General features: G+C 43.3%; 2 protein-coding genes across 2 annotated transcripts in view; both read right to left on the bottom strand.

The window, feature by feature from the left end:
* On the bottom strand, positions 1-16,555 carry LOC118417380. The gene is made up of 18 exons (XM_035822932.1): positions 16,525-16,555; positions 15,413-15,525; positions 14,075-14,173; positions 13,802-13,900; positions 13,308-13,406; positions 11,705-11,812; positions 11,155-11,298; positions 10,804-10,990; positions 5,315-5,569; positions 4,955-5,020; positions 3,814-4,260; positions 3,562-3,665; positions 2,187-3,346; positions 1,906-1,964; positions 1,309-1,569; positions 658-1,070; positions 481-502; positions 1-194 (listed from the first exon to the last, which is right to left on the bottom strand). The coding sequence occupies exons 1-18, from the start codon at positions 16,553-16,555 to the stop codon at positions 1-3; spliced, it is 3,861 nt and encodes a 1,286-aa protein (XP_035678825.1).
* A 3,040-nt stretch (positions 16,556-19,595) lies between these two features.
* The window catches only part of LOC118417377, a 36,670-nt gene continuing 28,784 nt past the window's right edge, over positions 19,596-27,481 (bottom strand). Inside the window, exons 22-25 of the mRNA XM_035822931.1 lie at positions 22,964-23,435; positions 21,660-21,899; positions 20,109-20,356; positions 19,596-19,755 (exon numbers count right to left, since the gene is read on the bottom strand). Of these exons, the coding sequence (XP_035678824.1) occupies positions 19,750-19,755; positions 20,109-20,356; positions 21,660-21,899; positions 22,964-23,435 (966 nt within the window). The 3' untranslated portion in view covers positions 19,596-19,749. The remainder of the gene's footprint in view (positions 19,756-20,108; positions 20,357-21,659; positions 21,900-22,963; positions 23,436-27,481) is intronic.

The following is a 27,481-nucleotide window of genomic DNA, read 5'->3' as shown; positions in this document are numbered from 1 at the left end:
TCAAGTGTAAAAAAGGAAATTCCTCGTACCAGTTGTGATGTACCCAGTCCTCAACATAGCCTTCATCAAGTCTCCTGGTGTCTCGATCTTTGTACGCTCCTGTTTACCGGTACGTGCAGACCACAGGCGCAGAAGAAGCCGCACATCTCCATCGTCCAGCCGACTGAAAATGCTTTCCAACATCTGATGAAAACCTGCAGGAATCGCCATGATGGTTATGTCACGTTATGCACAATGCTAATTTATTTACTGTCCATCCAATAAATCAACACAATTAAGATAAATGCGGCCATATAACGTTTACCATTCCTCGTAATTGTATGTTTGCTTTAAGCCAGATTTTCCACATGTAGTATGTCTAAAATGCACAATTCAGCGTGTTCTAAAGTGCAGAAGACCCAGTCATGTATTTTAGAGTTCATGGATTGAACACATAAACCAATGTAACAATGTGCTTATGTTGTGGTTATATGAACTCACCTCTTTCTTCGTCGGTCATGACCTACAATAGACGCAAAAAGATGTCATGAGTTTAGAGGCATGTGAGAAAAGCTACAATCAATCAATCAATCAATCAATCAATCAATCAATCACACAGGCTTTATTTGGGGTAAAATCCGCAATGAAAAGAAGCATTTGTATTCCACGCGTAAGTACCTTCTGTACGATTTCCTGCAGTCTGTCCTCTGATACCGTCATTCCCTCCATCTCCATCTCCATCGATGTCAGTTTGCACAGCACAGGGGCCCGCTGCTGGAGAACCCGGACCATCCAGTCCCTGGAGCCCGGTGGGTACAGCAGGATGGGCAGCAGGAGCTTCTCGTTCCGAACTGGGAACTCGTAGGCGAGGTTTGACCAGTGATTGTGATGTAGAGCCTGGGGACTGATGACCAGGAGAACCATCCTGTTGTTTGTGTTGAGGAGGATTTCAATTACTTTCTCTGTAATTGATACAGTCGGCAGGACGTTCTCTGTGTGACAGGATACACCGGCTTCAGAAACGGCTGTTCGGAGAGGTGAGGCGAACTCTTCTGTGTAGTCCTTTGTGTGGAGAATGACAAGCTCTTTTCCTGAAAGGAATAAAGTGATCAATGACCAAAAAGTATCCACAAAGCCTATATTGAAGGATTTAGGTATATGAATAGTTTTATCTGCATCATCGTCAAGCCAGTAAAGTACATATATTCCTTTGTGGTTGTTATTGGTTTCTATTCTACTGTTTTTAAGCAAGTAAACAAGATTAGGTTGAGATTAATGAAATGCAGCATTTGCAGGTTTTCTCCGTGTCCATGATCAATAACAACCTACCTCGTTCCTCCCTCAAGAAGCAATCTGCAAACTCTGGATAGCACATCTCCACCGCGGCTCCCAGCTGGTAACGGTTTTCTACTAGGCTCACCAGGTTCTTGACCCGCTCTTTCGGCGTCAGCCGGCTCCTAGTATTGTCACACTGGTCCAGCGACAATCCTCTCCCCAGCTCCATCGTGTCCAACACGGGGCCGATCGTTCGCATGTTGCTGGGGTCATCCGTTGGCTGAAGAATCACTGGGCCGTCCCCTCCTGAGTTTTCTGTGCAATTTAGATTTCAGATATCTTGAAGGAATAGCATCAAATGAATACATGTTGTACCGTTGTATGAATACAAAGAAGGTGCATATTCAAATCTACCTCTGTTAGCGTCAAACAGCAATTGGGATTAGGAGCAAATAGTTGAGGTGTGAAGCGTGCCAACGAGTGTTGTGTGGTTAGTCGAAAGAAAGCTATACTCATTGACCAGTTCACATTACAATTCAGTAGGTCATTATGCAAAATTTCCAACATAGATTTTGTGATTGTCATAGGCAGAAATAGTAGAAGCATATTCCTTACGCCTTGTACAGTATGTAACCTAATGAATAGAATTACCTGTCCGATGTGTTTGCGAGATACCAGTCATCCAAACGTCGCGAAACGCAGATGGTACTCTGAAAAAGGAAAACTGTGCATGGAATCAGTTATTCTTCGCTTATTGCAAGTCAAAATGTACCGTGCTGAAGATATTTCTTTCCATTACAGTGTTGCTGATTTAGAGCTTTTGTCTGCTTGAAGTATGGACTCAAAAGATGACATGACATGAATCTACACAATTGTCCAAATGTAAATGGACAAAGGTGGCGTAGATCAGTAGATCCATAGATCCACCTTACCTTGAATCTTGTTCCACTGGCCCGTCACCTGTTGGCAATCCCTGGAATGCCGGTTCACTTCCTTCCTCTGTTTGTGTAGAGCAGAACTTGAGCTCGTACTGGATACAGGGGATCCACTTCTCTTTGATCTCAAACAAGGCGCTACTGAGGAACTTCCTAACGCGCAGGCCTTCTGTGAAGATTTCAGAGGACGACAGAAGCTCCACCTTCAAGTAGTGGTTGACTTTGGTGATGACGAATGTTTCCTCCTCTTTGTCTGTAGGGAAGCGAGCACAGCCGGTAAATACGCGTGACTCTTTCAGGCCAAATCTGCGCACACACAAGGCTTGTAGACGGCAGAACATGCCGCTGGGTAGAAACTTCTCGCTGAACACGAAGTAGAGCGCCTGAGGACATTTATGCATGTTGCCGGGATACAGCTCGGCGTCACCCCTCTTGCAGCTGAGAAGTGCGGGAACGAAATACCGGATCTCTTCCTCCTGGGCTTCCTCGCTCGTATCGCTGATGGGTGTGGCGTTACAGATGAGATAGAACTTCTCCATGAGCACCGTCAGGAAGGACTTGTGTTGGATCAGAAATGGTTTCTTGCCTTTCTCTTCCAGCTGTCGATCCCTCTCTTTCCAGATCCTTGTCAGCAACTCATCGCTGAGGACTCCTTCTCGTTCCAGTCTCTCCCACATCTTCTTCACCTTCGGATCCTGTCTGTCCTGCTGATACTCAGGTACTGTGATGATGGTCTTAAAGGTGTCGATCATCACCTGTGGCTGTAGGGTGACGTCATCACGGAGACCGGGTTCGTCAAAGAAGATGATGTCACCTCGGTCATGGAAGAAGGTGAGAACAGTGGCGAGGGTGCGTTTGTCTTTGATGTTGATGTCAAGATCTTGGGCAAGCTGCACTATCTCATGGAACTTGAGGAACTTTTTCCCCTGCTCCCGCCTTTTGGTCAGTCTAGACTTGAGATGCAGCCACGAGATGGGGATTTTCTCTCCCATGTGCGGCAGGCTTCTCGCCACCTGCCGTATGTACTCACGGATCTCATCAACAGCTGCGTCCTCTGTTGTGTTGTCCACTGCAAAAATGTCTGGCATGACCAACCTTCCTGCCGCTTTTCCCTCGATATGACTCCGTATCTCCTCTTTATATTTCTCAATGTATTCCTGTAGAACACAAATAATCTAAATTTTGTTTGCAACTACAACAATAATTGCAGCAAAATGTGTTCACCCACTGTTTGCCCCCTACGATATAGCTCATAATCTATTGTTTGTGATTCTTAATGTAATTCTCTAGAATACCAATATATTTGTTTGCAATTAATACTGTAGTAACGGGAAAGAGACTGTTTTCCCTGTGAAAACAAAAATAAACGCACCTCAGAAACCATGTCCTTGTGCGTGAGGACAATTATGGCTGGAGGTTGTACTTTGTGTTGCTGAGTTTGAGAGTAAATAGAGTTGAGCCAGTGGTCCAGGTAGTCTGTGGAAACAACAATAATGGTACGCTTTTACAGAATCAGTGTTAAAAAGTGTTTTACTACACTACTTTTATTACTAGAATCGTGATGTCTACGAAGTATCTTGCGGACGATGGGTGATTTTAAAGCAAACGGGTATTCAGGACGTACCTCCTCCCGTTCTCAAGTTGTCCACCGATGCCTTGTAGTCCAGATCCGGAACATTGTCCGACAGTTTCTGCAGTAGAGACATGACGAGAATGTAGACTCCCAGGTGGGTGATGAAGCACTGGTGGGTCCCGTAGTAAGTCGCCTGGCCGCCGAAATCCCAGAAGGACAGACGCGGATGTGTAGCAGTGCCAAGCTCTTCCTCAGTAATACCCGCATTGCGCATCCTCTCTGCAGATTCACGCACGTTGTCTGGAATGACAACGGTATGGTGTTTCTCTGAGGTGACATTCGACCTTGTATCCGCGATGTTAGGCTGCTCGTTGTTTGGCAACTCTGGTTGAGTTTTATCCTGATGCTCCTCGCTTGGAAATTCTGTCCCAGATTGCTTGTTATACTCGTTGCTTGGACGGTCTGGCTCGGTTTGTTCCTCATGATCCTTTTCCGGCCCTGCAAAGAGTGCAATAGTGTGCTGTGACCATGGTAAAAATTTATGGACGGAAAAAATAAGTAAATGAACACAGTTTTTACTATTCAAGTGAAAACCATCATACATGTCATATAATTTCTTTCCACCTGAAATCGATTCTGAATAACTTCTAATGTAGTATAGGTTTTGTAATTGAGAACGCTAGCTATTGGATAAAACTTTTTCGATTGATCGAGAGACATAAAACACGTCGATGACTCGGGTAGCGCGCGTCCCTCCCCACATAGATTTTTTTGTATACTCGGAAAAACGAAATAGATAGCGCCGCTGGATGACTTGGTAAAAACCTGTCGTCTTAGTACGTTTTGATGATCCAGCCGCCAAGCCCCGTTCTAAAACCTACGCATTTGGAGCCCATTCTTTTTTGGAAGCCAAGCGTATTACTTCATTCTTTACGCTATGTTTGATTTCGTTATTTTGATTTTGAGAAATGAAACGCATGGCTGACAGTTAAGAACACTAGTTTTTTTTATGTTGGGACAGGCATTTCGTTAGCCGTTGATGAAAAATCTTTTGATATATATGTAAATGTAATGTAATTACTAAGGTGTCGAAACGTACTGATCCGTTAGGGGTCGAGGTGTCCTGGTACTGAATTGACTTGATACCTACCAACTTGAAAGTAATTGACACCTCTTGTACTTATGAACTCACCTTCCGATGCCTGTATTGGTGTCTTTGTTGCTTCCTGTTGTGACAGTGAGGTCTCATGCTTGGTCTCTGTCAAAAGACACAAAATAAACGTTCATCACTAAATTACCGAAAGCATTTAGCTTTGAAAGTCATTTCTTTCAAGACAAAAGCAGCACTGACTTTACCATTTTAGGAAGTATCACCTGTTGTGGTCTCTTTCTGGAGCAACGGTCCTGCTAACTCATCTATCTCCTCTGTAAAGTGAAATGAGTGGAGCAGAATCAATATCTCGATTATCTGAAACATTATGATGAATACAAGGGATATAATGAATATGGAGGGAAGACTTCATCAGAGACAGGACGAACATGGTTTACAAACCTGGTGACTTCTTCCATGTCTTGGTTTGCACATCGGAAATGATGTCGATTCCATCCGTGATGGGTTCCTCCTCCTCCTTCCTGACCGTTTCTCCCATCAGCCTCTTGATTAGGCAGGTTTTGCCCGACCTGTACTGACCCACCACCGGAACCCGTGTGCTGTGCATGGGCAGCGACCCCTGACTGCAGGCTTCAGAGTACAACCTGGCCATCTCCGGCCCTCGTAGAAGAATCTCAACGGGCACGTCAGCGTCACCTGGAAGACAGAAACCCTGGTGCATGCATTCCACTTTGCTGCATGAATGTGCTCGACATGCGAGCTACTTATTTCTTCAGACAGTTATGAAATTGATACTGGACAGATACGGAATTGATTTAACTGAGTTGGTTTCTTTAACTGCCAGAACGATTAGGGTTAGCAGCATTATACGCTTAATTAAAATAATACAATATAAAGTGAACTTCCAAAAGGGTACAATTGTTATTGTACAATTATACAATCACAAATACATGTGTAATGATAAGTACCCGTGACACAGCAGGCCTGTAGAAAGGTTAACTTTGTTCTTTTTCCTAGTTGAATACATGCATGCCTATTGCTACGAAAAGGCTAACAAATGGATTATATTTCTATCTCATCTTGTATGTTTTATAGCATGTGGGTGTGGTTACATTTATTCTTCCCATTGACAATCGAAAAAGACGTACCTAAGCCATCAAGCCCCGGATTTCGCAAGACCTGTTCCGTGAACCCGAGGGGGGGGGGGGGGGGTCCAGAAGGAAATGAAAGTAAACAAAGTTGGGATGTCGGCCGTTCACACGAGAAACGTTAGTCCCTCCATAAGTGAGAGATGCAGACAATGTTATCGATGTCTTTAGTATAACAACAATGAAACTACCAATGTTTTTAATGTAAAACACAACCCTCAGAAGTAATTGTAAGACCCATGTCATGACTCAAAAAGGACGTTGCACACCTTCAGGACACGCGGGTCTCTAGCTACATCTAATGGAGTCTTCCCATTCTGTACAGGGAGAAAACATAGATACGTGTTATTTTGTGTGTCAATGTAAATGTCACGCTACATGTTTCTGTAACGTACATTAAATCATATCACATAAGCCATTGAGCTTGAGTACTACACAACTGTGTACCGTGTTATTTAAAGATTGCCCACCCAAAACTTTATCAAAAACAGTTTTCGGCTCCGCTATTTCGGCAAGGCGGTTCATCAGACATTCACATTCCTATCTATGTTTCGTGATATTATTTATTTATTTGTATCAGGCCCGTGGCCCATAAAAGCAGGCACAGTACAAAGATTTAAAAAGCTACACTTATTACTGTTATTTACATAGTGTCGCCAGAATGTGCTAAGGCAAAAGCCGTCCGAGTGTACAAGCACTCGGATTATATCATTGTCAGACGACAGCAAGCGTGTTACAAATGAATAGGTGACCTTGCGACGCCTTGCGTCAAACATGTCGGTACGGTTATTCACAAACAACTAACTTGTGCTTGTATGCCTGCCGACCGAAAAGAGCAGTTTCAATGCGCTGTGGTACGCCACTCGTAGCTTTGAGATAGCACTCACGCTGTAATTACTCCAGATTTGAGCACAATACATCTGGGAGCAATACGCTGAGAACAACTCACTTTTTACCGCCGCTGAGCAGTAACGGAACCGTCGGAGGAGCGAATTTGCCCGAGAATAAAAGCCTCTGACATGAGCTCGGATTGCTGCGTCATCCGAAAGATCAGAGGTAATTATATACCCAAGATACGTGGTAGAAGGGACATACTTTAAGGCGGTACCGTACAGCATCAGCGGCGGCAGTGACATACTCATGCGGAAGCGGCGACACGGGAAATACATACATAGTGTTTTCAATTCATTAAACACCATGTCAATATCCGCTCCAAAGAGCTCACAAATACTGATCAGTTTCTGCAACGCTTTAGCAGACGGACAGACGAGGCAAATATCATCCGCGTACATCAAGTGGTTGACTAAGGTGTCACCTACATAGCAACCCACACCGGACCTCAGCAGCTCGGTACTCAAATCAGATACATACACATTGAACAAGATGGGTGACAATATGCTGCCTTGAGGCAAGCCATTCATAGCAGTAAACGTATCCGAAAGGGTGTGGCCCCAACGGACACAGAAGGACAACGTGCTATACCACACGACCAGGAATCTAACTAGGTACATCGGAACCCCACGATCCATAAGTTTCTTGAACAATGTCCAGTGGTTTACACGATCAAACGCCTTGGAAGTGTCCAGAAAACATGCGAATACAGGAGAGCCCCTTTGTCGATAATACTGAATAATTTCTTTGAGGGCAAATATACATAGATCGGTACCATGCCTCTTCTTAAATCCGAACTGGTTGCTCGGGGAGAATAAGAAATCTTCAAGGCGTTTTAATAGTACAGATTCAATGACTTTTAACAAGGGGCTAGCTATTGCGAGAGGACGGTAGTTGTCCTTGTTTGAAGCATTACAGCTGGGCTTCTTCAATATAGGGACAAGCACAACGTTCAGAATGTTAGGTGGCACAAAGGCGTGTCTAAGCATAGAAGAGATTAAAATAGAAAGCAGAACGGGTAGTTGGGGCCCGGCATTTTTAAGATGCTCAGCTGAAATGCCCTGCACGTCTAGCCTTCCCATTGAGTAGGTCATTGATAGCATCACATACCTCTCCTACTGTTACCGTGGTTACATCGCTAACATCGGATTCCATTGCATGCAGAACAGATGGCTTGTGATTAGTGGAATTAACCGAGTTAAACAGGGAAATGTAGTGGTTTTTCCACATATTGGCAATTTCTGAAGCCCCTGTGTAACCATCAACCGTGTTGGGAAGATTAGGCTTGGAGTGGTTTTGCGAACGCAGAGCATTCCAAAAACTCTTGCAGCCCCCCTGATGAAGATGCATGGCAAGCGCGTCCGACAACAAAATAAGCAACATTTTTTGATCTCTTGCCTTTTTTGAGGAACGTTTTGTGTTTCCTTGTCCGCGTGCAAGAGGTCATGGGAGGTTCATTATCATAGATTTATTCACCGTCGATCGCACGAGGCTCGTTTGTATGTGAGGGGGACAGATTTTGGGCGAAAAATACGCAAGACCATCTTAAGATCTTAAAATCAGCCGACCTTCCTGCGATCGCGATGTACGTCCGAAGATCGTATATAATGTGAGGCGGGTATTAACATTCATAGGTGGATTCTCAGCTGTGTTTACAAACAATGGCTCCCAGTGGAACTATACTTGCAGTGGAAAGTGATCGGACGACAGGAAGCCATGATCAACCTTCATGTTAGAGATGCTGTTATGCATAGTTTCGGAACAGACGCAATGGTCCAACCAAGATGTTGTCCCATGAGCGTCACTAAGGTACGTAAATGTGTCACTGGGAAGCAACTCAGCGTCGCTGACATGGAGGTTGTTGTCCTGACAAAATTCATACAGCATAGGGGCAAACCGCCCGTCAGGACGGGTATTAAAGTCACCCATGATACAGATGTTAGAGATACCTAGATCATTTGAAAGTGCCTCAATCTTACCAAGATTTTCCATAAACAGATCAACATGATTGACACAGTCGGTTGGCATGTAAAAACACACTAGACGCATTTGTCTGTCTCCAGACTTAACTAGAGTTCCACGAACACATACCTTTGCCAAATAAACCAGGTTTGTTATGTAGAATGATGTCTGTAGACATAAATGTGTTACTCATTACATTTTATTTTATATGCCTGGAGTTGGTTCATAACATTTTGCCATTGCTTATACATGTACAAAGGTCCCTATTTACACAATAATATTGAATTGTATCAAGCATCACTTAAGCTATCAGCATACCAAAAATCATGATGATCCTTTCATCCCTTCTTGACTTATTCCTCTCAAAGTAGGAAACTAAACCGGCTCCTGCAGTTCAAGAAAAGACGTTAGCGGACCCAAACATACACCTCTTACTCTCTGCCATCTTTCTCAGTTACATATGTGACAAGTTTGAAAGTGCTATCACGGAATGCAGAGGATTTATCAACTTTCCTCATTAATTATGCAAATTAGCTGTTAATTTGCATACTTAGTATCTCATTATGTAAGTTTGTACTTAGGCTATCTACATACGGTCTCGGACCGGAGTTTTTTTTCTGATTTCGTAGCAAGTCTGACACCCTCGGCCGAAAGGACTGTGACTTCCCAAAGGAACATGGGCCGAAATTTTTCATTACTCTGATGGAAAGTGGTGTTATGCAGCTTCGTGATTCACTGATTTCATGGTTAATATTGCTACACAATTTTGGGTGAATAATGACGAAAGAAGTAACTTTTTGAAAAAGGGGGTTATTTTTACGCATTTTCTAAACACGGCTGCGCGAAAAAAACGAATTTTCCCAGGGAAACCGCCTACAAACCAATAAAGCTCATTACTTCATAAATCTGAAAAATGAAAATGAAAAAATTCCATGTGATAACTTTTCCGCAATCTACGATGACCCCAACCCACCCATGGCGCACATAGAACGCACGATCCGGGTCATCAGGCGAAAAGGTCACATTGCCGATGGCACGAAATAGTAGCACAAAGTCTTCGCTGCACGATCAACATTACGCCACCAACAAATGCTACAACCAACATGCTTTTCAGAAAATAAAAAGATTCATATACAGCTATAACGGTTTTATGGAAATCGGCACCAAAACATAGGAAACCAAACCGCACTTCCGGCCTATTACTACATCCTTACGCCAACTCCGGTCAGATTTAAACTCCGACCCGGAACCATACCAAAAGTCATGACGATCCGTCAAGATGTTCCTATTTTCTCATTAATTATGCAAATGAGGCCCTCATTTGCATAATGAATATGCAATGATATTTCTCTCCTTCTCATCTATATATGTGACAAGTTTGAAAGTCCTATCATGAAATGCAGTTGATTTATAAACTTTCCTCATTAAGTATGCAAATTAGCTGTTGATTTGCATAATTAGTATCTCATTATGAACATTATTACTTGGGCTATCTACATACCAAAAATCATGACGATCCATTTACACGTTCTCGAGTTATTCTCATCCAAAGTATGAAAGGAAATCGGCGGCTGCAGTTCCAAACAAGCCGCTAGGGGGCCCAGACTTACAGCACGTACTCTCTGCCCCAAGGGCTATCTACCTCTCAAAAATCATGACCACAGCATGTCCAGAACATGAGATATAAAAAATTGAGTTTCCGCTGCAGTACCTTAGCAAGCCACTAGGGGGCCCATTATCGAACTTGACCTTCGTTTTCCCGACCCCTACCTACCTACCAAATATCATCGGGATCCATCCAAGGCTTCTCGAGTTATGCTGTTAACACACACACACACACACACACACACACACACACACACAGAGACTCACAAGCCCAAAACATAACCTTAGCCATTCTGGCAAAGGTAACAATAGCAGCTAAAATACGATCCTCATCGCAACTCTCGATACTGACCTCTAGACCAATGTTCTGCCTCCAGAGGACAGCTACACCGCCATATGGGCGACCTTGAAGAAAACCCTCTTCCGTGTTAACGGGGGAGGTACCATAAGCTGAAAAATCAGCATCAAGTTCAGATAAAAGATGCAAGTCATGCGGTAGTAACCAGTGTTCCTGCAGTAGGACAATGTCAGCAGTGTTACAAATGTCTTTTACAACTTGAACAGAGTTTTTGAGCGATCGGCAGTTGTAAGACACAACGTTCACTGAAGTCAACTGTCCTTGATTTTTATCCATTAGTTATCACGAGGGGCAGTTCTTTGGTAGAATTTCCTTACCAGGATACCACTGGGCCAAAATTCCGGTAACAAGATCTTGTCAGAGTCGGCTTTTCCAATCACCAGCTTGAAGGATGCATAGGAGTTGAAACGCGTCTCCAGTTTCTCACAGTCTACAAGCTCCATCTCGTTGTCGTGTACAAACTGGGTCAAGGATTCAGCGGATGTTTCCACACTGAGTCTCGACACAAACACCTCAACAGGTCGGGGTTTCGCCACTACGAGGGATCCTTTGTTGGACGCCCTACCGACGATGGCCTTGCCGCGTCGACGACGCGTAAAGCCGCTGTTGTCGTCAGTAACACTGGGCCTGGCAGGCGAGGAAGCCAATCTTGTTGTTCTTGTCGGGACTACAGTTAGCTGGCGCTGTTTACATACTAAGCGAGGGGTCGGAGGAGGAGGTGCCGACTTATCCTGGCTTAGCACAAGTGCCGACTTATCCTGGCTTAGCACAGATCCTACGCATCTGTTCTGGACGTCCTTCGTGTGATCAGATTTGTTGTCGCGAAGAAGCTCTGAGTGAGGCAAGCTCAGATTCCAGGTTCGCGACCGATCGGGCGTTGTCCGCCATGGTTTTAGCGTATTCCGATCTGAGCCTGAAGTTGTCCTGCGAGACCTCCCGTATAACAGCCATCTCTTGTCTAACCATCCTGACTTCCTGCAGACACAGGGACACGTCAAGGTTGGTCAGATCAACAGCTGGGAGATGAAGCTTTACCGAGGCAAACATAGGCACCTCAGTCGGCGGGGTTGAATGCAGAACCTCGAGGATATCCAGTATGTTGGACGAACACCTATCATATATATATATATATATATATATATATATATATATATATATATATATATATATATATATATATATATATGGGACCGCGTGGCGCAGTGGCAGCATAAAGCCTGTCTGCCTCCTCATCTGGCCGATCGACAGGAGAACCACAATATATATATATATATATATATATATATATATATATATATATATATATTTATATATTATATTTCATATGGAGTCGTGGCGTTGATATAAGCCAGTTTGCTTGAGTGCTGTGTACATTATTGTCTTGTTTAAACGTTGTAAAAAAACACAATTTCCCGCTCTGCTATTCTGCTATTTTGGCAATGTCTTTTACAGTGTAAGAACAGACAATGTTTGTATATATGTGTACCTCTATGGGAAGCATCAGGGACATGATTGTTTGCGGGACAGACAAAGTTATTGAAGCTCACAATTGATTTATCTGAAAACCCGCCTCTTTATACACGTTAGAAAAACATTTGCCCTCAGATTCTGGAATACCTGTGTTAAAAAGTGTTCATTTTCTGTACCACTTTGTTGCCCAAGGTAAAAAATTGATTATGTATTTTTGTCCTTTCTTGAAGATGTGACAAGGTGCGGGAGCACCTTTTCTTTCGAAGGAGGGAGGTAGATGTAACAATGTGATATTTGGTCATTTTAGGATATAATGTTATTGATACTGTCTTTACTTCTATGTATGTTTAGTTACAGCCCATAGCAACAGTGATGTTTGTCTTTGCGTTCACACCTGGTATATTATGTATGCATGTAGCAGTCTTTGAAGTGTAGTCTCTGGTCTAAGTGTTAACTCCTTGTCTGCCAGTTCTATTCTACAAGACAATAGGATTGTCTGCCCAACGGAACCTTGTACTTGTGTGTTAAAAGTAACAGGACTGGTTTATAAATATCAATAGAATAACGCCGACTAATTAGTGTAAGATAAATAGAACAGCAAACTAGAGTTAGGAGTTCAGTCCATGTAAGAGAACAGTCTGTACAGAGGAGCACGTGCACTGTCGTAACTGGAATACCCGCCGAGCCGCATTGAAGCCTGATCCGTGCCTGTAACTGTGAGTATAGTATTGTATAGTATAGTGAAACACAACGCAATGTCCGACCTTATGTAATATTGTCAAACGGCTCGTGTCATGGTTAGGGATTCCTTTGTGCATTGATTGTCATTGTTGTTACCTGATTGTATTGTTGTGCTCCAATAAATGTACTTCACTGGGACCAGAATCTAGTCGAACCGTCTTTGCCTTCCTTTAGTATTAGAGTAAAGCTACGGTAAAGTAAGTGGTTACATACATATAATATGTACGGTCTATTTGAAACAAGTATGTATTACATGTACCTCATCCCATGCCGTCACGTCTGCCCCATGACGAATCAGAAGCTCACAAGTCCCGGCGTGGCCCCCAAAAGCAGCTCGATGCAGGGGTGTCCACTGGTTCTGTACAGGGCGGAAGGTCAGGGTCAGTAGTGGCGGGTTCAACACAGACAACAGTCATCATGTGAATGGGAAGCAGTTCTAGATGCCCAATATACAGCTCCTGAAACGTCTTGATTTCATACCACAAGTACAATCGGTTTTGTATTGTCACCTTAGAATTGTTACCTTTGTTGTGTTTAGATATGCTGTACTTATTGTGTGCTAATGTCTTTTTGTCTGGACCTCTGCGGGCAGCCGCCATCAGTATTGTCTCCGCGGCTGACCCGTTATTGTATCGTCGCACTTTTGATAAATACAAATACAAGTTTAAATACGTGTAGACAATGTAATACCAGTATCAAGTTATCATCCATGGAATCTGTAGGGTCCATTTGGAACAAGTGACTGTGTATTACCCCATCCCGTGCCATCACGTCTGCCCCAATACGAATCAGAAGCTCACAAGTCCCGGTGTGCCCCCCAGCAGCAGCCTCATGCAGGGGTGTGGACTGGCGCTGTACAGGGAGGAAGGTCAGGGTCAGTAGTGGCGGGTTCAACACGGACAACTATTAGCAAAGAGTGATTTTTTTCTCACGGGGGCAGAAGTTTGTAAACATTAATCAATTCATCATTATAAAGTTCCGCATCCATGTAATCTCTCGAGTCAATGTAAAACAAGTGTGTATCACCTTATCCCGTGCCATCACGTCTGCCCGATGACGAATCAGAAGCTCACAAGTCCCGGTGTGGCCCTCCTCAGCAGCCCGATGCAGGGGTGTGCACTGGACCTGTACACCGAGGAAGGTCAGGGTCAGTAGTGTTGGGTTCAACACGGACAGCAGTCATCACGTGGATAAGAAGCAGCATGAGGTGAAGTTCACCCGCCATACCCACTCATGAGCATAAACATTACACTGTGTACTGTATACGTTCATTTATGGAGCACCGTGAGGACAGTGATATCGTTGTTTATCCCTGTTGTCAGCTTTTATGATATTTTATACAACTTTCCAAATGCATTTCCTTCTTCAGATATTTCAGAAGGCTGTTTTTTAGTGGTTTCATCGATTAAAGTAAAATAGTAAATATTTGCTTTCGCTTTTTAAACTTATATTACAAATAAAAGGAAAGTTAATTGCCATGTCCGCGCCCGAAGGGTAATGGTAAGTACACGACAGAAGCATAGGGGACATACAAGTGACAGTGGATAGTGATTAACATTATTATAAAAGGAGACTACTCGAATACTAACGTCAGCTATATCCAGACAGGTTTGAATTCATGTTTGGAAGCAGAAGACGAAAAACAGCTTTCCGGTTGTCCGTTTATGTGAAAATGTTGTTTTATTTACCTAACTGTTTTGCTTGCGACCATAATCTGACTGAGAATGAGTGAAGAAACGTGACAAGGGAACCGTGAGACATACTGACATGGTTCAGGTCTGGAGAAAAAAAAATCAGTCATTTCCACTTATCACGTGACCCGCTTCAGAACAAATAGTGCACATTTAGTTTGACCGACATAAACAGGTTTGTTTTCATATCATATCAAAAATTCATGCTTTTTTTTCGTTTATTGTTTACATGCTCAACGACCCGTACACGTGACAATTTGAACACATACACACACCTAAAACAGAATGAGAGTATCTACAAGTATCTATGATAACTACACCAAACCAACGCTATTGTCACGGTGGGCGTATAACTAGTATAAGATGGCAATTTTGATGCCAAAACTCGTCCGAAGATTGAAGTAAAAGTCTAACGACGCATGGAGGCGAAACGTAAATTTAAAGCGTTTGTCAGCATTTGCCACCTGGAAGGTATCGATATACGACTGTACAAACAGCAACAGTGTTGTTAGAAGAAAGGAGTTTAGATATCAAGATTTTAAAGACATCGTGATAGGCTTGATTGACTAGATCATGCCCATAATCACCTTGCCTCCATAAAAGTGTTGTTCATCATGCTCTGCTGGCAAAAGCGTCAGGCTTGAATGCTATATGAGAAGATCAGTTTGCTTACCCTTCCTCTCCTGACATTGACGTTCACCCCAGCCTGCAGCCCCCTCCTCACAGTCTGCTCGTCACCTTCCTCCACAGCCGCGTAGAACGTGCCCAGGTCCATCTCCTCAGAACCTGCTGGGGAACATTGGAAAATGATGTTTTGTAGAAAATGTAAATATATCGAAGCTGGTGTGTTACGCCGAATGGCGGTTATACCGGCTATATAGATACAGATACAGATTTATAGCATTCTTATTGACGTTTTTCAACTGTCATACAACACAAATTATTCTCACCTCGAATTTTCAGTCGCACTTCCGCCGACCTTCTTCAGGAGTGACGATTCACTTACTCTGATAACGTGACTTAGAGACACGTTATTTGTATCATAACGAATAACGAGTAACGAATCATAAATGCCTGGCAGACGATATCGGCCCCCGTCTCTGTTGAGCGTCGGCTGATGTGCTCTAATGTAGATGCCAGGCAGTTACATGTATGATTCGTTACTTGAATCACGTGTCTCTAAGTCACGTGATCAGAGTAACTGAATCGTCACTCCTGAAGAAGGTCGACGGAAGTGCGACTGAAAATTCGAGGTGAGAATAATTTGTGTTGTATGACAGTTGAAAAACTTCAATATGTATTTTATCAACACAGATGAGCTTTCATGCTAATATATAGCATTCATCAAAGCTGCAAATACCAGAAAAGGCGCAGCGGATTATTTTAGCGTAAACGCCTGTCATAGCTTTCAGCAGCATCACCTATTTGTTTAATTGTCATGATATACCGGGATTTTATAAGGTCTTCTACACAGCAAATACATGTATATGTTAAATCAGCAATATCTGTACCTACAATACCTGGGCCACAATTTGTATTGAGCTTCTAATATATCTAAACATTGTAATAGTTATACGTCAATGCCTTTGACAGTTTTCACGCTGTAAACTATTTTCACCTCTTTTAGAATTTGATGAAATATGTACATTTTAATTTGGAGCTGACAAAGAAAGGTGACAAGTTCTGGGATTTATTGCAAATGTACCGATCAGATATATTCTACCTTGCGGCGGACTGTGGTGACAAGTAAACACAGCCTGGCGGGTCAATATGATCAGACCGCACCTTTGGACCGGCTGACTTTCAACAGCGCCATTTTGCGGGTTGTTTGTGAATTATACTTCATGCGGCGAACAACCAATCATAACGTCATTTCCGGGGTAAACAAGGTCTCAAATTAATCACCATAGTAAGGCAGAAGGTGCCATACCTTCTCATGTTCTCAAAGCAAACGATCTTTCAAGAAACATGAATTGACATGAAAGTAGTTCTGCTGACAAATGAAATGGTACCTAATAGTATGTACGTTATATATTCAAACAGTAGTAGTCAACTTCAGTTTATTGTATAGGTATGACTTGTAGGTTTTAGTATGCCAAACGCTTATGTCCCCATGGTATTTCAAACCCTGTTTCTTATAATGCCTAGCAACCATACCTGCAGCCCTGATGGACCAGACAGCTGTTCCTGGCGTTGTTTATCCGCTAACTTTGCCGTGTAGACGGGACAACCGAACTCTTCAACATGGCGGCCGCCCCCACATCACGAGACGAACAGGTGCGTCAGACTGGAGACTTTGAACCTTCATCACCAGACTTTCCTGTGTTTGTCGTCCCACTCGGAGCTGGTAAATCAACACCTGATAAGCAGGGAAAGTTCAAACAGCGGATCACAGAAAAGCGCACACAACAGTAAAAGCCGTGCTCCTTATTCCCCCCGTTGTTAAGTTTGCACCTTACTCAATTTTAACAAACCCCTCAAAACTTATACCTATCCAATACTTAACGCATTACGAACTGTTATGACACCATATTGGGCAATTTTAAATCTTATCACCAGACACGTATTTGTCGTCCCCATGGTTACAAAACTACGTAGTTTGGCGGCAACATCAAAACGCTAAGGGTCAGTCTGGCTCAACATTACAGAAGATCAGGCAGTTAGTGGGTGACAATTTTTTGGCTTGTTCTGCAGACATACGCTACGTTCCAAGCTATTGTCTGATCATTGCCTAATCTTTTAGTTTTATTTATTTATTTACTGTTCTTTTATGACTCTATGCAAAAAGTATCTTATGTCGCACTGTACACTGATGGACGACTGACAAGACATGCCGCCGTATTTGACAAACATAGAACCAGAAAATACCAAGGAAACCCTGAAAGTACTGATCTGTCCAACCCCATCACGAGACAAACAGGTTGGCCAGACTGGGTACTTTGAACCTTTATCACCAGATATGTTTGTCGTCTCCATGGTTGCTAAACTACGTAAGGTAGTTTGGCGGCAAAATCAAAACGCCCAGAGTCTGTCTAGCTCAAAGTAACGGAAGATCAGGCAGTTGATGACTGATAAATTTCTGCCTTGTTCTGCAAAAGCCTGGCGTTAGACAGAACTATATTTTCTAAGCTATTTTCCTTTGTTGACTTGATCATTGTCAAATCAGGCAGGGAGATTGCCTACCGAAATGTCGGCTTGGCATTAACTGTTTGTTGTGGCGACGAATACTCTGACTCCCTGTAGAGTTATGCTATATAGGTGCAACTCTTTGCTTTGGTTCTCATGTCCTGCTGGTATGGCTGGTTGCTACGCGCGAAGGGCTTGGCTACACGTTGACAGTTACGTATACACGTTTATATAACATTTCATAAGATTTTATTACATAACACGGCGTATAAATAGTGAAATATCATAGCTAGTAGTAGTGCAGGGAAGGTCGGAATGCCTAAAGGCTCTTTTATAACATCCTACTTCTATGTCCAATCAAACGTTAACATAATGTGATCAGTGTCCGAACTACTATCTGCTCATTTTCGTGTTCATTGAATCATTTTGAATTACCAAAGGGATATCAATGCATCGGTAGATGCGGACCGCAGTGCAATGGAATGTTGGATGCACATTGCACAAAGAATTAACGCCAGCAACTACGATGATGTTGGGTTCTGGTGCATTTCTCACATGTACAAATGAGGCCGATATCGTTACCTGCCGACCACAGATACCCTTCTTAAAGTCCTAAACTCCAGAAGGTAGTGCTAATTTCCGTTTATATCAATTTTATACAGTACAAATTTTCACATTTTGCGTCAGTTTCTTTTGTGACTAACAAAATAGCCTTACAGCAAAACAGCAGATTATAGAAGACATCTGCACAATGATGTCCTAGAAATATAATGGGATCTCATTACTTGTACAAGGTTGGATCATGAAGAGATCAACGATTGCCGAACTGCATATTAGTCACATTCCGTTGTTATTACTGTTTTCAGCGGCTTTCCAGAAGGTACTCTTTCATATTGTTGAAAGTCTGAGGTTTCAAACAGTTTTGTATTATGAGAAAGTTGGGTACATTGTGTAGATCCACTTCTCTTTACAATTTCACTCTATTTTTGGGCCTTTGGCGATCATGCTAAGAATTTTAAGAATCTTATCACATTTAGGCTCTAGGTGCAACCTCCCGGAACATATTCTTAACACAAATGTAATATGCATGTACATGTATTCAGCAATGACAATTCTGTAATATTCAGGTGGGCCCATATACCTACTGTGAATATGATAGATGTGATGATGTGATGCCTGGTTTATTCAATGAAACAATTCAAATGTACAAGCGAAAAAGTGTGTAACGAAAAAGCATGGCCATGATAAGAAACAAATACAGCTTGCATTGAAAGGCAAACTATGAAATAGATTACTGTTGCATTATGCCACCAGAAACTCTTTCCTCCATTGTGAGATCAGACTTTGCAACAATACAACTAAACACATGAGTTTAAAATGTATAAACCATGATCAAATTTCAACTGAGCAGAATGACTCTCTGGATGCCTTAGGCTAGCTTTCAATCAATTTTATGGAATGTAATATTTATAGTTTTATGTGTTGTAAATCTCTGGCTATAAGGACGCAATATGGGTTGTCGCACGCATTTCCGCGAGGTGTTAACTGAACACAAAACATTGATTTCTCGGAGAACATGAAACAGTTTACGTTACAGTGTTTTTCGAACTTGCACGGAAGGATACAAGCAACAATCGTGATACCTTTAGTACTTTTAACATCATGTCATGTTGATTATTGTAAATCACTAAGCTGTTTCTCGACACAGCCGGCTAACTATAAACATGTACCACAACAGCTTCTCTTGCGGTATTCTCTTGCGGTAGGTTTATGCTGGATGGACGCTTACTCTGATATCTGCTGGTATGGAGCCATTGTCATGTAATTAACTTGATTTCTTCCTGCCAGGCGGACCATCAGTGCCGATTCCTCTTGGAGGTACAGCTACTCCTGTTTGACAAGAAACCGACGAAAGTTTGTAACAAGATCTGTTGATGTTCGCCAATTTTAATTGTGCACTTCCTTATGCACCAAATGGCCACTCTCGGTGTCCCATCTGCAGCAGATATACGAGTAACTGCGAATTTACTAGATATACTTTCAAGGCTTCGAACCACTTCTGCTACTAAACTGCAGATGTTAAAACTTTATCATTGGTTTTCAAACGTTTTGCAACTAATTCCAAAAAAACAAACAAATAGGACAAAGAATTGTCAAGATGATAATGCTAATAGATCACCATAATGACATTTTACTATCGGTCACATAAAGGCACAACGACGACGACAACGATGTGCACGTACCATGAAGCTTTCTGCTACCCGTCCTTGGTCAATCTCGATGAGTGCCTGCTTCAGAACCTGCGGAGTAGCGCCACTTCCCTCCCTGTTTCTCCACCTGTGCAGCATTTCCCTGCACCTGCGGTCCTGGTCTGGCTTCAAGTCTCGGATGACACCTATCTCGTTATAGTTGAAACCCAGCTCCAGTGCCAGCTCATCCCAATCGTTACTGGCTTCTTTGATGACAGTATCAAAGTAGTCCTTCACATCAACTGCAAATAAGATGGATCAATCACTTGATGTAATAAACGGATGTAAATGATTGTGATAATATTGAAATATATTTAGAGAGACAAATTCCTCTGTGAAGTTTGTACCGATAAGTACATGTAAATGTAACTTTCAACAATCACCACTAGGTCCAAACTGGATATAATTTGATACTGGGCCTTATATTCATTTCAATCAGTACACGGAATTCCTACTCTTGAAGTCATCTGCGCATGCAATGGACCGATCCTGAAGCCCCGCCCCATGTTCGATCATGTTCTATTTCGAACACCTCGGTTAAAACAGCGCTTGTTGGACAGAACTGGCCGCCGCCGCTGTTATGTTTATCTGATAAAAACGACTGACTTCTGTTTAGCTCTTTTGGCTCTGAAATCCTCTCAGACCGGCCCGAAAAAAATGCGCTGCTTTCTTTGTTGAATGCTAGATCCACTAGGTACAGTCGTTTGAGGAGGGGGGGGGGGTATAGCTGCAGTAAGGGCGTTATAATTTCAGTCAAAGCGGAAGCGGGAGGCACTCCATAGCATTACCTTGTTGATGGACAGGAGTGCCCGGTTTCTGACATGCGGTCGAGGTGAAAACCAGTCTGACCATTTTGCCCAAAGCATATTGAAGATGAATTTCACTATTCTATATCCGTGACAGGGTTTCTACTGCGTTTGTTGCATGCATAATGGTTGCATGCATGCTCATGACATAAACGAAATCAAGAAGAAAGAAGCTCGGGCACTCGCAGAGAGGAAGCTTGTATTACACGCCAACTAATAAGAGGACCGGTCTACAAAGTCTGCTAGTGCAGAGTCCTGTGTCTTATACATACCATGCTCTACACGTGCGTCCTGTCCACCAACAATGTAAAGTTATGCAGTGGTTCTCCCTCTCAGAACAACTATACTTGCTGGATGTAGTCTTCAACAAAGAATAGCATAGCATTTTTCTTTGGCCATTTCTGTCCCACTGGGGCTGTTTTTGACGGAGGTGTTCGAAATAGAACAGGGGGTTCTTCTCGGTTCTATTTGTTCGATGTGGCGTTCGATCAGCAGGATCGGTCCATTGCAAAAGAGGTATGAGTAACTGTGGTAAATGTGTGAATCTTCTTAATAGTTTATAGATTTTTTAAATATCAAACAATTTACATTACCTACGGCAGATGTTAGGTGTTGTATTGTTTTTCAAAGCTTCGGCAAATGAATATGACAAAGAGGATGTCAACACTAATTGATCACAATAATGACTTTACTATCTGCAGATATCGGTACAACAATGAGGATGACGACATGCACGTACCATCTAAGATCTCTGCTACCCGAACGTGGCCAATCTCTTTGAGTGCTTCCTTCAGAACCTGTAGAGTAGCTTCCCTTCCCTCCCTGCCTTTCCACCTGGTCAGCATCTCTCTGCACCTGCTGTCCTGGTCACGCTCCAAGTCTCGGATCACACCTATCTCGTTATCGTTGAAACCCAGCTTCAGTGCCAGCTCATCCCACTCGTTACTGGCTTCGTTGATGACTGCATCAAAGTAGTTAACTGGAAAAAAGCATGGATCAATCAGTTGAAAACAAACGGATGTAAGTATTTGATAATATTGAAATATATGTAGAGAGACAAATTCCTTTGTGGAGTTTGTACCGATAAATACATGTAAATGTAACTTTCAACAATCACCAACAGGTCCACACTGGTTATATTTGTGGTGAATTTCCTTTTTAGCCAAATCAAAATCATTCACACATGGAAAGATAATTTGATGCTGGGCCTTTCATTAACTTCAGTCATTCAAAGTAAGAGGATGTTGAAAACAAAATGCGAAGACAGGTTTTGATGTCTCAATGCCCCGACGAAAAAGATAAAGACTGCTTCTTTCCTCTAGTTTTGGCTTTGTTTCACTCCTTCTATTATTATCATTATTACTACTACCATCATCATCATTATTATTGTCATTATTATCATAATAGTTATTATTATTACAATAACAAATCTTACGAAAATCACGTGTTCAATACTTCCTGTCAATGAAAATGAGACATCATTTATCACAGCTCTTTAAACCAGACCGCATGCACTTCACACGATAGGTTGGTCAGGGTTATGAGAGAGGCACTATGTTTGGTTCGGTTTCGTGTGTTTCAAGGTTCAGTAGCAATTTGGTAAATCATCAAACTATGGTTACCAATAATATTCAAATGGGTGACAGTTAAGTGTTTGATAATTATCTGTCAGTATACCATATCCAAATTAGTTACAGAATATTTGATAAGTCGGTTTAATTAGTAATGCCAAATTAGTAACAGTTAAAGGGTTGAAGGCACCAGAAAAACAAAATTTTCTTCTTATCTTTACCATTGAATGAACATGAACATTTACATCAAATACAAACCGTTCTGACTTAATTGCACATCAAAACATCAAAGTCCACACTCCTAGCTTCCGAGTCTTCCCACCAGGTAATCCAGGTTACATTGATTATTACCTGATTGGAAGTGAAAATTGCAGAATTGTTCTCATGTGTTTTATGTAAGGCCGTAATTCCGATAAATGTGTGTTTGCCCGTGAAAACCTTACTCAATAAAACATTGATTGAGAAGACATACCTAAGCCCTGAAGCCTCGGGTCCTCATCCTCTCCACAAAGCAGGTCACTGACCTGTTCCGTGTACCCGAGGGTGGGATGGAGGATTGTACCGCCCTCTGCTGCTGCCTTGCTGATCTCCTCCTTGCCATAGGAGTAGAATTCCCCCATGTGTTCCTTCAGGGCACGAGCGCTGAGCACCTTCTCGACTGTGCCTGTTCCTGGGCTGCACTCATCCAGCACATCAGCGATGGTGTTCTCCAGCTGCTGCAGCATCTTGCCACACTGCACCTTGTCACCCTGCGCACTCCGGACACAGATGTTGACTGTACGGCCGTCCGGAGAGAGTTTGATCAGACCTTCCACATTCCTGTCCGCACACTTGGCGCCATCTCTCCACAGCAGCGGGCGATTCTCCAGCTCCCTCATCAGGCGGATCTGCACTCGGGGGAAGAACCCGGAGGAGAACATGTCAGTTGAGTCGGCACACTGGACCTGCTTCCCAAAGTAGACCGCCTTTGGTTCTTGAGTGAGTTTCCAAATCTTGTCAGGCATGGCTTGTGTCAGCAGCCCTGGGAAGATGAAGGTCTGTCCGTCATAGGAGTGGCAGAGCTGGAACTCTTGCAGTAGGGTGATGAGGAGATCAACGTCAGCAACGTCTTGGAAGACGCGCTGGATCTCCGCCCTAGTGACGTAGTCTTCGCTTGTTCTCTCCGGGCGGGGAATGGGGAAGTTGACTGGTGCCATCATTGGACCGATGACGTCTGTGCAGAGCCAGTTGGGCTTCAGGACAATGATGGGATCGGAAGAACTCGGACATTTGAAGATGGTCTGTAGAACAAACATATTATGAGGCATATCCGCTACAGGACAATGATGGGGTCGACACTCTTCGGACAGGTGAAGATGGCAAGGCATAGTTGTAATGTTGTGTCATATGCGTCACTTTCTACCTTCTACAAGGGTCCTATGCGTTACAGTAAAAGACATAACATCAAATCAATTTCATGCTTCTAGGGAAGTATGTCGGAGCAACCTAGACTACCAGACAATATATCGCAAAATTACTTGAGCATTTAAATGCCATATTGGATACTCTTAGCGCATAAGACTCTTAAGCGAAAGGCGAGCCCGGCCGACCCAGGCGGTGGATGTCGCTCAGTGGAGGTCAAAGGTCGCTTCCTTCAGCGAAATTCCATACGATTGCTCTACTAGCAATCCTACCATAATTACTCTTACGTACTCCGAGATGACACAATGAGAGAGCTACGCGGCTTGGGGCATATGATGTCTTTATTCTGCTCTGCGTGTAGAGGCTTACAGGTTGTGCAAAGACATCAACGGCCAAGCCGAGCGTAGTGAGGTGGCCCCAAACCGCATAGCGGAAAATGTGTGGAGAAGGGTAGTAGTGTTAAGTAGTAAATTAGAGAGAATATATGACTACAGTTCGAGTTTCAAAGAAACAGTCCAGGACTGGTGAAGATCGCCCTGCAGAACGCCACTGGGCACTGTCGAACAGCGTAGACTAACTTAGTACTGTGAAGTGAGGGGTCCTGAGGGTCTTCATCACACCGCTGGAGCCAGTTTCCTTGTGTTATCGATGGTGAAGTAATGCAGAGAAGGAAGTGTCGCTTGTGTATGTTTACGTAGCTGCCGCGCCGCTGGCGGAACCATGACTGCGGAGATCACTGACGTCTCGTGAGAACGGAAAGGGCGCGAGAATTCGAGAAGATTTGGTGGAACTGTTGGGGTGTGGGTAGCCTGGGTACCATCCGTATTCTACCGGGGGCCGCTCCTTACACTCCCTACCCTAAGGGTTATAATTTTAGTCAAAGCGGAAGCGGGAGGCACTGCATAGCATCACCTTGTTTCTGACATGTGGTCGATGCACGTGAAAATCAGGGTACATATATCTGTGACAGGGTTTCTAATGCGTTTGTTGCATGCATAACGACTGCATGCATGCTCATGACAAAAACGAAATTAAGAAGAAAGCAGGTCGGGCACACGTGGAGAGGGAGCTTGTATTACACATCAACTGATTAGACCTTTCTATAAAGTCTTCTAGTATAGAGTACCGTGTCTTATAAATACCCTGCTCTACACGTGCATCCTGCCCACCAACAATGCTATGCAGTGGCTATCCCTCTGAAAACAATTATACTCGGTGGGTGACTGTGTAGTCTACAACAAAAAATAGCATTGCATTTTTCTTTGGCCATTTTTGTCCCACTGGGGCTGTTTTTGACGGAGGTGTTCGAAATAGAATAGGGGGTTCTACCTGGTTCTACTTGTTCGATAGGATCGGTCCATTCCAAACGATTGCTCTACTAGCAATTCTACTATAAACTCTTAGCTTCTATGTTCAGTTTTGATATAACAGGATCAGCACTAGCCTGGAATCCAGCCGTATTGTGCTTTGGTCGCTCCCCTGAGGTACGCTTCCTGCCAATACGTCTGGCCACCGTTACCATTCGAACGATCCGCATTTGAATATTCGCAGAAATTTTATGCGAGATTTCTGTTTGGCTGGTTCAAGCGCTCGTTCGAACAGGCGTTCTATCATCATCAACATGGCCACCGCGTCAGACGTTCATAATGCCTGAACTACCCAGCAAATTACCAGTAATTTCTTCACTAAAACGAGCAAACAAAGACCTTAGAGGCTTTTCTCAACTGAAAGGATGTTTGAATATCACTCTTGCCAACCGAGTATGGCAAGAGTTTGATTTATCAGATCGTTCCAATAGTCTCAAAGAAGATGGGTCGTTGCACAATACGGCTGGATTCCAGGCTAGATCAGTACATTTTTATTTGGACACTTTTCACAACGAAGACATCCTACCTCCCCCAGATGGTCCAGAAATCTTGTAGACTTCAGGAGAAAGTCCTCCTCCACATGTGGGTCGATCTCTTTAACTGCTTCCACGTAGGCTGGCCACATCAGTACAGGACACTTTGGACTGCACTTCTGCTGGCACCAGCTGGGCAGCTGCTTGATGATTTCGGCGCACAGTTTGGGCATTTGCCGCTGGTGCTGTGCAATATATAAATAAAAAATCAATGATTGGCTGTGAATAATTGCAAATTTCCCCTCTGCATTGTTCTCTATCATCTGCTACAGTTTAATCACATACTTACCGCTAACATGTCCATCTTCATCGTGGCCAGCAGTTTCTTGAGCCGGTCCATGTCAGCTGTTCGGGTCTCCTTGCAGTTCATCAGGAAGACTTCGTCTGAGATGTGGAGGTGATCTTTGAACTCTGACGTCATCAGCTGAAGAAGATGAGCGGCTTCGCGTTGTCCTGAACGTTGATATGAACACGAAACATACGTCTGGATATAAAAGCCTAATTAGGTCAATTCCTGTTATTATAATATAGGCCATTGCATTGTTTTCCCTTTAACGTTGGTTACTGTCATTTCGTTCAAAGCTTTTGTTCAGAAAATGCCTCGCACCCTCATATCTTACCTCTCTCTGGTGACCTTTGTCGGCATGACTGGCCACTAAGATGACGTCGGGCTGTCTGTTTGGGTTGCAGGACTTGATGAAACTCAGCCACCAGTGGACCTGTGGCGAAACATGCAATTGTAAAGATTCTTTACGACAAAGCACAGAAAAAGTTGATAAAATATTGTACTTTTATCTAAGACCGTTATACGAATTAGAAAATCAAAACTTCCGTTTAAAATCATCTGCTGGGACAATAAGGGTCCATGCAAAAGTAAGAAAAATAAACTTTAAATTGACGTTGAACATGAAAAATCAGTTACCTGCCGTTCTTGGGTCTCGCTGTCGTCCATGATGTTGTACAGCACAATGAAGACGGTGTTCTCTGCATCCATGAACATGCTGTGGGTCACCGCGTACTCCGCCTGCCCAGCAAAATCCCACAGGCTGACCTCCCCCAACCCTGGAATATCGAACGTCCCAACATCCACCCCTGGGGTGGGGTCGTGAGGCTCCTCGGCTGATGACAACTTCTTCAGTCCTTGGAGCAATGCAGCCACGCGGCCCTGTTGGACAGGAGTTACTCGTCTAGCTTTGACGAAATGTGTGGCCCATCATTCTGGGGAGTCTATAGACTTTACACCTAATCTTGAAGCAGATCTATCAGGGGCAAAGACAGTATCTAATTAAGGGCTAAACAGTATCCGGGGGCATTTGGACACTGTTGAGTCTTTAGATGCTGTCTCACCCCCCCCCCCCCCCACCACCACCCCCGATAGATCTGCTTTGAGATTATCTTTAACGTACTTTATTCCTTTGTGTACAGAAACGAAGTTGGAAGGATTTGGGGAACAAGTGACGTACCCTTTGAAGACTTTCCTTAAGTGTAGACTTCCCAGTTTCCGCCATCCCAAACACGAACACCTTACACCTGTTGACTTTCACTCCGCCAGACTTCTGCAGCAACTCGTGATAAGACTTCTCTTGCAATATTTCATTTTCCCGATTCTAGGTGGAAGTAAATATAACTTAGCGATGGCGTTACTTCAAAAATCACATTTTTGGTAAACTAAACAATGTCAATAGGTGT

Source organism: Branchiostoma floridae, chromosome 6 (genome assembly GCF_000003815.2).
Source record: "Branchiostoma floridae strain S238N-H82 chromosome 6, Bfl_VNyyK, whole genome shotgun sequence".
Taxonomy (NCBI): Eukaryota; Metazoa; Chordata; class Leptocardii; order Amphioxiformes; family Branchiostomatidae; genus Branchiostoma; species Branchiostoma floridae.
The sequence above is the reverse complement of the archived record's forward strand: the minus strand, read 5'-3'. Positions and strand labels throughout refer to the sequence as shown.